The following is a 12,410-nucleotide window of genomic DNA, read 5'->3' on the forward strand; positions in this document are numbered from 1 at the left end:
AAGGCCAGTCTGGTCTACATAGTGAGTTCCAGGACAGCTGGGGCTGCAGGGAGACCCTATCTCAAAAAGACCAAAAATAAAAAATAAAAAAATAAAAAGAGTTCAAGGGATTACACTTGCCAGACATTAGGCTTAAATCTATATAAAAAGTTATTTAGACAATTATTTCTCGTTGATGATTTTGTTCCTAACCGGAAAGTGCTGCTCAGATGTAAGACTTCAAATCTTGGTCTGCAACACTGTAGTGCCCAGTGTAGCTAAGGGAGACAACCAGCTATTGTTCTAAAATGATGAATAAATTTGTTTTCTCCCCCTAGCTAGAAGTCTTTGAGAGGGAACTGACACTGATTCTAACCACTCCAACAGCTATCAAAATACCTGAAAGCAAATCCTGAATCCATCACTCTAGAGTCCAGCCTTGGAAGACAAAAGAAAAATGTGACTTTTTTTCTAGTTCCCTGTCTAGAACTTGTAATGCTAATTACTCTTGCCTTTACATCTCCTTCACATCTCCTATTCACGATTCAATGACTTTCTTCTCCCCCTAGAGACAAGAGTTATGCAATTTGGGAGTCTTTTAGGTAGACCCACTGAAGGGGTACCCCAATTGACTCACCCTGTGTCCCCGTTCATCACAGAGGAAAACAGTGGTCTGTGTCCCGATTCCCTATTGGCAATTTGGATAACCCCTTCAGAGGATGGCATGATAAGAATAGGAGGTAGGAATTGACTAGGGTTAGGGTAGAAAGACCCCAAAGAAAAGTAGCCAGTTTCTTGGCTAAAAGTCACAGTGTCCTTGGGCCAAAAATGTTGAAAATATTTAGGAGCTTTTATCTAATCCTTAAAAGATTTTAGGGTTACCTCTTCAGAAGGGGGAATGTTAGAGTAGCCAAAAGCCCCATAAAAAATAAATAAATCAAAGAAGAAGAAAAAGTACATGAAGTTATCAGAAAAAAAGTGATGGGGAGATATGGGAGGAGTTGGAGGGGAGGGAGTGGGCATGGATTTGATCAAAACACCTTATATGCATGTATGAAATTCTCAATAAATTATTTATTTAAAAAAAAGATATTGTTTCCCCCAAACCTCAGGCATTTGATCTCTGGTCTATACTTAGTGCTTATCCTATTGGATTGTAATGATCTGTATTACTGTTTGTCTTTAACTACAATGAAAAACAAAACTATATTTTATTTTGGGAGCTAGAGAGATGGCTCAGCACTTAAGAGGACTGGCTGCTCTTGCAGAGAGTAGAAAGGTTTGATTCCTAGCATCCACATGGCAGCTAACAACCGTCCATAGCTTCAGTTCCAGGGGAATTTGATGCCTACTTCAGACCTCCATGAGCATTGGATAACATGGGTGCAATTACATACATGCAGGTAATACACTCATACATATAAAATAAAAATAATAAAATTTTTTGAATGTTTAAAAAAGAAAAGAAAAGAAAAATATAACTCCAAAGTAACAGGAAGGGTCACAGAAGATGAAATTGACATCAAGAGTTGACATTTATGAATTGATAGGCAATTTTTTTAAATGTAGAAATTAGACATAACATAAAAAGCATTTTGAAGATTTAGGAAACAAATTTGTTCATGCATTCACTCAACAAATGTTTTCTAATTCTAGTAAAATGCAATTTACTAGATTTAGTAGATCTAGTAGAGTTACTGTAATATAAGTCTAGTAAGTTGGTTCAAAGGCTACTAGTTCATGTACAGGGCCTCGGGACAGAGCTGAGAACTCAGCACTGTTGCCTTCTTGCAGCTCCTGGTCTTCAACAGAGAATAAAGAATTAGGGCTGAGGAGATGGCGCTATAGGTAAAGTGCTTGCTGTATAAGCATAAGGACCAGAGTTTCAATCCCCAGAACCCATCTAAAAGCCAGGAGAGGAGGTACAAACCTCAACCCCAGCTGTGGGGAGGAGGGCAGAGGTAGACAGATGCCTGAAGCAGACTGGCCTGCAAAACCGATGACCTTCAGGGTCAGTGCAAGAACCTGACCCAAAAACTAAAGACGGAGCGTGATAAAGAAATCCTACATCGACCTCTGGCCTCCATATATGTGTACTCACATGAACGCAGGCACTTGTATGCACCTATCTGTGCACTTTAACAAGTCCATATACCACACACTGACTTGTGATGCATTAAACCCTATTGAGCTGGTTGTCCTAAATATACTGCTTAATTTTTCTTTCATTAAAAACTGTCGTCAATACGACCAGAGAAAAAAGACTGCTACCTCCTTCCCGTTGTAACTGTCTTCCTAAACTCCATTTTAGCAACCTGAAAGGGACAAATTGCTTGACGAAAGAGAAAATTCTACGTCTTTAACTGACCATGACTAAATAATGATTTCTAAGAAAATGAAATTACTTTTTATTTTATTTTATTTTATATTTTATCACCGCACACTGAATGGCTTTCCCAATTGTCGCCTGTAAGTCTGTAATGACACTAGTTTCAGAACGCACAATTCCGGACAATAGACAATGCATCCAAAACCATTAGTCTCCTGTGTGCAGAAATAACACTTTCCTAACAGTGGGCCGTTCGTGCCTGCTCTCTCTAGACCTTTGCTGCACAGAATACTAGCGCAGGCTAATTATACGAGCTGGCCGAAAATTGTGTGTGTGATGGAAAGGCAGCCCCCGAAGAACAGCTGAGGAAAGGTCTCGCCATCAAATCCCAAACAACAGGGAAAGACGGAGAGAATGAGCACAAGGGCATGTGTCAGGGCATTCTCATTAGCATACAGCAGCTAACCACTCTGTTGATGCACACAGAATTGTCAGATTCTCGTCTTCAGGACAGATCACGATTAGAGAACTTTCCTTACGCCGACTTGGTGTTTTTCCAGGATGTGCAAATACTGATCACCCCCCAGCCCATATGACTATTATCACTACAGGGAACAAAAATCATTAACCTCAGTGGAAAAGTCAGTCTGAGGCAAGTACCCTATGTTTGCATGTGTTTGGGGGAAGGGGTAACCAGATTTCTGTAGGGCATATTGAAGCAAGGAACAATTTCTCCCAGCTCTAGTTTCCCTGTGTCTTGGTGCAGTGCCTGGTGTTTGATATGTGAAGGGTATTACAAGAGGTTTAGAATGAAGAGTCTCTAGAAAAGTTAGCACAAAGCCATGTAACACCCATACAATCAACAAATAAAACTACCAGTCCAAAAGGGTCAAAATACACATGAAGTGCTCTTTTAAGTCCAGTGAGCACAAGTGAAGACGCATTTGCACAAATGTTCCCGTCCATCTAGAGTAACTCCGGGCCCCTGCAGAAACAACAGAGGGCTCAACAGTGTCACTTAAAAAGGCTTTGTGTGGGAGGGGTGCAGCCAGATTATAGGGACTATTAATATATTAACAATGTATGCTTGAGGAAAGGAGAGAGAGAGAGAGAGAGAGAGAGAGAGAGAGAGAGAGAGACGATGCTTGAGGAAAGGAGAGAGAGAGAGAGAGAGAGAGAGAGAGAGATATTCTCCTAGTGTCTCCTTTTGTCAAGGATGTGGCTGACCTGGAACAGCACTGAATGGGGAACACTCCTTTGCCTTCCTCTCTCTTCCTGACCTCTTCCTCATGCTCCCATGTGCTCAAATCCAACAAATAAACATAGCAAAAGAGCCTGATGTCCTCCAATGAAGATCATGTAAGGTCAACCTTTCTGCACAAAAACAGCCAAAATCCAAAGAGCTATGGATGGCTGGGAGGGTGCACAGAGCAACTGCATGTGGCAGCTGAAGCCACACGGCACAGAGGATTTCTCCAGCAAGTTTAGTGCTCCTCAGCTGGAACTGAAGATAAAGAAGACAAACCCTTTAGGGCCATCCTTAGAGGTTACATCCCTGTGAATGGAGTAACACACAGGACTGGGCTGTCAAACCAGATCAACTGACATCAGAACTCACAGTCACGATTATGCTTTCTAGTAATTTTAAGAATTTGAGTAGTCAGGGGCAAAGATAAAACAGAACAGTAGGTTGAGTATCTTTGTGATACACAGCAGGGAACATTATGAGACATTTCCCTTTTCTACCCAAGTAGGTACACAGCCTGCATTCTCCAAGGAGACCTGCCTCTTGGATCCTTGGTCCCCCTTAGTCAGGGAACAGCCTTCTGGGGAGCTTAGTGAAGCAGAAGTCATGAGCTGGCTTACCCCTGGTGCCATTGGGAAGCAGGCTAGACCAGGCCACTTACCTTCGTTTCTTTTCTCAGAAGGTCAACCTCTCACATCCTCAGGGGCGGGACCCCTGGGAACAGGCTGCTGTGAGGAGTGGAGTGTCTCACCTCCACTCGTTTCACCTTTGTCAGGCAAGCACACAGTAAAATGAAACCGAGATCACTTCCTATCAGGAAGATTTTCTCTCTCTCTTTTTTTTTATTGGTAGTACCAAATTGAACCTAAAGTTTTGTGTATGCTAACCAAGCACTCTACTGTTCGTGCTGCAGTCCCAGCCCCTTTCAGGGAGATTGCCAGCATACACCAACTCCCTGCCCAACATGTACCTCCTGGGGTCCAATACCACTAGGTTCTACTTCCAACTATGACTCAAGTGCTCCTCACATCAGAATCTCAGGCCACCAATGCCTTTGTGTAAAGAATGGAGCATTTGGATTGCCTTCTCCCCAGTTTGAGGAAGAGGATGTAGTGTAGTGGACTGTTGAAAATACAAAATTGTAAGCAGAAATCAGGGAGGGAGAACTACAGGTAAGGCCAGTGGTACATCATTTACTTGAAATTATAAGCAAAATTTTGTGCAAGTGAGCATTTTCCTAGGATAAGGGTGCAAACAAAACAGACTCTCAGAAGGGTGTGAGGGGCTTTAAATTTTAGCCAGTAAAACTGCACAGTGTCTTTAATAAATGTGGATCTAGGGATAGATACGTTGAGTCCCATAGCCAGGGTACGAGCCTGCTCTGCACTGTTGTCCTGCCCCATCCTCCTGACCAACAGGACCTTCTCAGTGAGCACAGCCTTATTTTCCAAATGATTTCAAAGATGCTTTAGAGCACTCTGAATACCAAGTACTTATTTAAAAGTAAATTCAAAGAATAGCACTTACCGTTTCGTTTTGTTAGATAAAGACTTAATGCCATATTGCAGGTTTCTGCATTTCTCTGTCAGCTGTAGAGACTTCTCCTTCTCCTTCAGATATGTGCTGTTTATGAAAGAGATTGGAAAAAAAGATTGACTTAAAATGAAAGCGTATGAGATATTGCTAATCAAAATCAGATTTAATTGATAAGGTGTGTCCAAATGAAACCTGATTTTTAGTCTATTATTGAGTTTCTCTGTGGAAAAGGAAATTGATATTTTTACCCCTGACAGGTCTAAATTTCTTTTTAAAGTTGACTCTATAAAGTCAAACTGAAAAGAAATCCATGTTGAACACATTATTTTTTTCATATGTTTTTGTACTTTCAGGCTACTAGTTATAATGAATAGGCTACTGACTGGTTATAAACAATGGTTATATAAGTAGCCTTTATTTCTTATGAGATGTTGTCTCTGGTAGAAAGCATAGAGACACAGGAAATGAAAGTTTTCTCCGGAAAGAACACACTTGCAGCTGGCCTTTGATTATCACAATAGTGTTGTATGAACCTCATGCTCTTGGTTTATGAACTTGAAAAATTGGAGGCTAAACAGAAGCAAATCTGAAGACAGGATCAGAACATGGATATGGACTCCTGGACAGATGAGCCTCATGGACATGATGTGATATTTAAGTGCTCTGGGCATATTCATGCATATCTCTAAGACCAAGGCAATTGCCTTCTCATAATGAGTGTGTTAGACATACATGCTAGAGAAATCATTGTAAAACTTCTGGCACCATGCCTAAGACACGATAAGTGCCAAAAAAAAAACAAAAAAAAAAACCCAGCCAACAGAAAATCAGGGAGGGAGAACCACAGGTAGGGCTACTGGTACATCATTTACTTGAAATTGTAAGCAAAATTTTGTGCAAGTGAGCATTTTCCTAGGATAAGGGTGCAAACAACAGGCTCTCAGAAGGGTGTGAAGGGCTTTAAATTTTAGCCAACACTTTCCTTAGTGCTATCCATAAAAAATACATACAACTCTGATTTACTGTTAATGCACCCATTAGGAATTTATTGGCATCTATTATCAACTGGGGTCTGGACAGAGAAACACAGTCTCTCTCCCTAGGGGAGCCTGAAGTCTGGATAGGGAGAAAGACATGTATTAAACCGATAACTAACAAGATAAATACAGGAATGTAAACTGTGGTCAGGCGACATGTAGGACAGGAACAAGAAGATGTCACACTGAGGGTCAGAGGACATCTCCAAGGGATTATCTAAGTGAAAATCCTGAGGATGGACCTAGTAAGCTGGGAGGTCAGTGGCCATGGTAGGGAACACCCTACATGTGCAAAGATTCTAGAACGGGAGGCTCCTGGAATGTTTGAGACTACAGTGTTTGGAAGAGCAAGCATATGTCATCACACAGGCCTGGACAACCAAGCTAAAGAGTTAATAATTGGTCCTCAGAGCAAGAGGGATCAGCAGAAGGCTTCTGACTAGAGAGTGATGTGACCTAAGACACATCTTCAAAGTTTCCCTACGACTACTTTGCAGAAAGATGAGGAAAAACAGCTAGAATGGAAGTAGGAAAGTTCAGAAGTTTACGCTGGATTATAGAAGGAAGATGACAGCCACTTGCTTTTCTATTGAGAATGTAATGGCAATCTTCTAATTTGTGATAACAAACAATCCCAAACTCTTAATTGCTTGATGAAGCAAAGGTTTTGGTTTTGTGTGTTGTTCATCCCTTTTCATAAAATGTCCACTGTGATGGTTTGAATGAGAATGTCCCCCATAGCCTCCAAGTATTTGGACATTTTTGTCCCAGTTGGTGGCGCCGTTTTGGAGGTCTTAGAAGGTGTGGCTATCCTGGAGGAAGCTCGTCACTGGGAGTGGGCTTAGAGAGTTCTTAAGCCTTGCTGGATCTCCAGTCGCTCTCTTGCATCCTGTACCTGATGGAAGATGTGGAGCGTAGTTTCCGCTCCACCTCCATCCACCTCTGCCACCATGCCTCCCCTCCATAATGGGCTTCTGCCCCTTTGGAACCATAAGCTAAATAAACTCTTCTTTCTATAAGTTGCTTTGGTCACTGTTTCTATCACAGCAAAAGGAAAGTGACTAACACAGTGGCCTCCTAGGGCTGTTCTCCCTTAGAGTCTGTGATGGTGGATTTTATGTGTTATGTTGACTGGGCTAAGGGGTGCCAGGATAGCCGATGAAGCCTTATTTCCAATCGTGTCTCTGAGGAGCTTCTGGAACAAATTAGCATTGAAACTGGTGGACTAAGTAAGGAAGGCTCAGGTGAGTATTGTCAGTCCATGCAGGGCCCACAAGAAAACAGAAGAGCGAGGGAAGGGTGGCTCTGTTCTCCAAACCTGTCATCCATTCATTGCCTTTGGAAATCAGCATTCCTAGTTCTTAGGCCTTCAGACTCAGACTAGGACATACCCTGTCTGATTCTTGGCCTGTGAAGTCTGACTAGGATTTCTACCAATGGTCCCCAGTTGTCAAGCCTTTGGACTTGAGCTGGACTACCTTGCCTGCTCTCCCAGCACTCCAGTCTATCAGATGATGGGATTTCTCTCACCTCATAATCACATGAGCCAATCTTCCTCATAAATATTTCCATATATCCATCTATGTCTCGTTGGTTCCAATTCTCTGGAGAACCCTAAGTACAACAGTCACCCAGTTGCTTCATCATGGTCCTGTCTTCCTTTTGACAACTGGCTTCCATAATTGCTATGAAAAGACAGAGTACCAGAGGTCTAACTGACCCTGTATCTTAATGTGTTATCCCAGAAGTGAGATGTGTCATTGGCTACAAATAGGTCCATGTCATAGCTCTGGGCAAAATCGAGTGACCTTCCTGTGTTCCTAGGGGAAACTTGGACACAGCATGCAATGGAGACCATACCACACCTGTGCCCACCAGTAAGGAGCCAAGCAGACAGACCTGAGATTTTCTCTGGAGTCAAGACAGACAGGACTTCATAATACACTGGATATGAGGGGCATGGGAGAAGGAGGCATAAAGGCAAAGACACAACCAAGACAGATTCATGATTAACTTTGTTCTATTTTCCAGAGGCGTGCTCTAGAAATACTGGGTGCAGAGTACCTATGGGCTCATAAAATTAATCACTGAGCAAGATGGCTCAGTGGGAGCTGGTGCTTGCCACCGAACCTGACGACCTGAGCTCATTCCCTGGAATGTACATGGTGGAAGGAGAGAACTGACTCTTGCAAGTTGTCCTCTGACCTCAACACACGCACTGTGGCATGTGCACTCACACACATATGTACACTCACACACAGAGACACACATAAATAATAATAATAATAATAATAATAATAATAATAATAATAATTACTTAAAGGGTTTTTAACAAACTCCCTGTGAGTCCTGATGCGTCTTTCCTCCTCACCTCTCCCTTTCTCCCTCCCCCTTGTTTTGTCTCTGGCAGCCTTTCCTGTTCCATCTGAATGTATCATCATACTTTCCAAGCATTTGTTTATTTCTAATTTGCTGTGTGTTTTATTCAGACAGCACCGTTAATGAAGTGAATTACCAAGCTAGCAGTGCTTTGAATTATGATAGCTTTGGAACATTCAATTGTGCAACAGTGACATTCAGGCACCAATAGAATTGTCTCATATACCTTTCCTTAAATTGGAGAGTATCTTTCTTAATAAAAACACAAAATAGCTTTGTCCAACTAAAAATCAGATAGGATATATGGAAATGAAATGAGAGTATCTGGGGCAAAGTGGAGATGACAGAATGAAGTGTGAGTCTGGAGTTAGTGGGGCTAAGCCTGCATCTGGGCTTCATTCTGGCCTTAGCCTCCATTCTAAGGGTTTCTCTTTCTTAATTCTTTCCAATAATGTAGTTAAGGGGATTAAATAGCATGTACAAAAACATCTGACACATTGCAGTCAATCAGCCACTGCTGTGCTTCTATTCTCCTAAACTCATTAATGTACTCCTTCCTCAGGGCAGTCACTGTTCCCACCACTGGGGCTGGAAACTCCTCACATCTATAGGAGTCACTGGGTAGCACAAGGACCAGATGGGGAGGTCCTTCTAGTTCCTGTACCTTTCTCTTTTCCTTTTTCTTTCAAAATCTTGAGTTTCCTTCATTTTCACCTACAGTCTTTCAAAGTTGTTCTGGAAACAGGAAACAAGAAACCTTCTCAATTCTGAAGTAAGAGAAGTCTGGACCTATAGACAGATCCTATTTGAGAGGCTTGCCCACAGCCCAAAGGAAGTGAGTGTTAGGGTGAGCCCTCTTTAACATCTGATTGGGGTACAGGTGTCTGATAAGTTGAAAGGATGCAGAGATCTTGATCAAGACAAAAGTAGGAACTCCAAAGACTTGGCATCAGAACCTGATAGAACAAGAGATTGTCACAAAACAAACACAGACTGATTTGTAAGTCTTCCCAGGGATCTGGTCAGAATGGTCCATCCCAAGGACTGGGCGTCAGAGAGAAGATGCAGTGGTCAAGGTGCAAGTGGTCTGTAAGCACAGAAGCAAAGGGCATCTCAGCCTGCTACTGGGGCTCATTTTCAAAGAGAAGTCCAAGATACGAATGAGGAGAAATCCACCTAACTATGGGCTTAGCAGTTGACGAAGGGATAGAAAGCAGAACAGGACTTGGGGGGTACTTCCAGGCACTTTAAATGACCCCAAACCCTACAGAAGATCCTGCAAGCTCAAAGTAAGATTTGTGCTTCCATCCCCTCCAAGTCTTTATTATTTTTATTTTTTATATCCAGTTAATTGCAAATTTTGGTGAAGACATTTTCTTAAAAACTTCTTACTAATTAACTCAGACAAAATGATCAGTTTATATATTCATGGCCAAAGTCTACATTGAGCACCACCTCCCACCAAAGAGATAGGTCATGGGTGAGACAGTGAGCCTCCCCGTGGAGATGGGCTACAAGCTACAGACTAAGTGTGCGCTGTGATGACTGCTCTTCTGCAACATCACCATCTCTGCTCACTGGCCCCTCTGCCAGCCTGCCCATCTGTAGCACTGATCACATCTTGCCAGCACTCTAACCTCCTTTCTCCATTGCCATCCCCTCACATCCACCTTGCAAATATGCAACTGTGAAAAAATATAGCTCCTGCTCTACCTGGCTCTTATAAGGGCTGGTGCCTTGGTAAATCCATGGTGTCCAATTTACTAGGCCCTTTGTATGCCTTAACAATTTTATTTCAATTCACAGTTCTTTCAATGGCCATGCCACACATTCAGTTCTACTCTGGCTGCTCTCTGCCCTGTTAGCATCTCATTTAATCATGCTGTTTCAGAGAACATGATATGGAATGTGCTTAATCCACAGTTGTCAGTCCTGAATGTCTATCTGAAGGAAGGCCTCTTCTCTCACATAAGGATAATGCATCTGCTGCTTCACCTCCCTGAGTCTCCTCTGAGATCAGGTCCCTCCCTTCCATTTTCTCTGACAGTGTCTTTACTCTCTCCTTACCATTGCCACAATCAATTCACTGCTGCACCAAACTCAAAAGCAACATAACCCACTCTGACATTCTCTCTCCATTGCCTATTCCAAAGGTAACCTACAGCTATCCGTTTTCCTTACAAATTCACGGGTCCATTCTCAGACAGCATCACTAAATTGAAGGAGATCTTAGCACCTTTCCTTAATGCACCACCCCACAGCACCCCACAGCAGGATCGGCACAGCTGACAGCTCAGTCCACACTTGGTTCCATTCACCGTCCTCCCTCCTTGCTCTTCAGCTCCTGACTGCCATTCATGGTCCTTCCTTGGATTCTTTTCTGGGCTCTTCTATATGTCTCGGCGTTTCTTGACGCTCTTCTTTCTCTGACTGTGAAACAGCTGGCTGGGCTTCGTTTATGCCATCTTCCTGGTCATTCCCTTTGGGTGTCTTTGCAGGCTGCCTGCTTTTTCCTTCATCCATTCAATTGCCTTGACGTAGGCTGTCTCTTGTGTCTACTTGATCATGTCATTTCCCTACTCTAAAACCTTCCTTCCTTGACCACATCACAACTGATAGGATATGCAAAACATCCCTACAGTGGGACATCTGAAGACATCCATCATCTGGTCTTTGACTCTAAGTTTAGTGACAGTTTGCTAACCACTAAATAGTACAAATTTCTCTCTTCATTCACTGCAAGTCTTATACTGTGGGTTCTGACTGCTTTTATTATTTAATTATAGAATTTATTTGTTTGGTACTAGCTACCAAGCCTTTGGGCACATTTTCATGACTTCAATTTGTCAAATGGAAAACTCTTTAATAAGATTGGGAGGAAAAGATACACAGAAAAAGTGTTTCTGCTAACATTGCAGTCTGTGTGGATGCTGGGCTTTCTTGAAAATTCTGTGTTTATAAGTTACCCTTGAGTTGAAAGTGATCACTTCACAGGGCTAGCTGGCAAGATTTCAGGGGAAGCAAGAGGCTTGGAGACAGCACAGACTCTTCCAGTAATAAACATTAAGATTCTGATAGTGCAAAGAAATCTCTCAAAGAAAGCAAGTTATTCAACCCCTACAAAATAGTGCCATCAGTACTTAGCCTCCACTAAGACCTCTAAAGCACAGAATTAGTGTCACCTTCCGAGTATGATCTGCAATCGTGCAATCATGCAATCAATCCCTGGGCCAAGTAAAACATTGCAAGGAAAAATCTGCATGGAAGGCACTCAGGAATGTCAAGCACATCTAAATCCTATTTATGGTAACATAATGGGAACCATACCATGAAGCTTAAAGACTAATCAAGTTTACTCTCTCTGAGGAATCAATGCATTAATAGTTAGAGAATGCTTTCTAAAAACAGAAAGTCCAAAGAATAAGATTTTTTTTTCTAAATAGTCCTCATATTCTTGAGAGATGAGGCAGGAAAGCATAGTAACCACCAGCAAAAAACCAAACCAAACCAAACCAAAACAACAACAACAACAACAACAAAAACCCATGCTGAGGGGTAGCAGGCGGGCCTGTCTCTGGGACACAGGCCTTGCTGACCACCTGTGTTCTGACTACAAGGTCCTCAAGCAAACATCTCATGGCACGCCCCCTACCCCTCATGTAGGTTCTGAAAGGAGAAAGGCAAGTGTGATAGTCCTGACTGTCAACTTGATGGGACCCGGAATCAACTAAGAGACAAGTGTCTGGGAGGCCTGGGTAGGTGTTCCCAGGAAAGGCCGAGGGGAGAAGACTTTTCCCCAGAGTGGGCAGCACCTTTCAGCATGGCCCAGATGTAAAGAGGTGGGCAGGGAGAAGCCACACTGCCTGTGAGCCTCCCTTTGCTTCTTGCTGGTGAGAACATCTAC

At 42.6% G+C, this 12,410-nt stretch overlaps 1 protein-coding gene across 1 annotated transcript in view; it reads right to left on the minus strand.

The window, feature by feature from the left end:
• St8sia6 (ST8 alpha-N-acetyl-neuraminide alpha-2,8-sialyltransferase 6) overlaps positions 1-12,410 on the minus strand; it is a 149,284-nt gene that overhangs the window by 76,509 nt on the left and 60,365 nt on the right. The window contains exon 3 of the mRNA XM_008833896.1: positions 5,082-5,177. Coding sequence (XP_008832118.1) covers positions 5,082-5,177 — 96 coding nt within the window. The remainder of the gene's footprint in view (positions 1-5,081; positions 5,178-12,410) is intronic.

Source organism: Nannospalax galili, unplaced genomic scaffold, assembly GCF_000622305.1.
Source record: "Nannospalax galili isolate Female #2095 unplaced genomic scaffold, S.galili_v1.0 scaffold976, whole genome shotgun sequence".
Classification (NCBI taxonomy): domain Eukaryota; kingdom Metazoa; phylum Chordata; class Mammalia; order Rodentia; family Spalacidae; genus Nannospalax; species Nannospalax galili.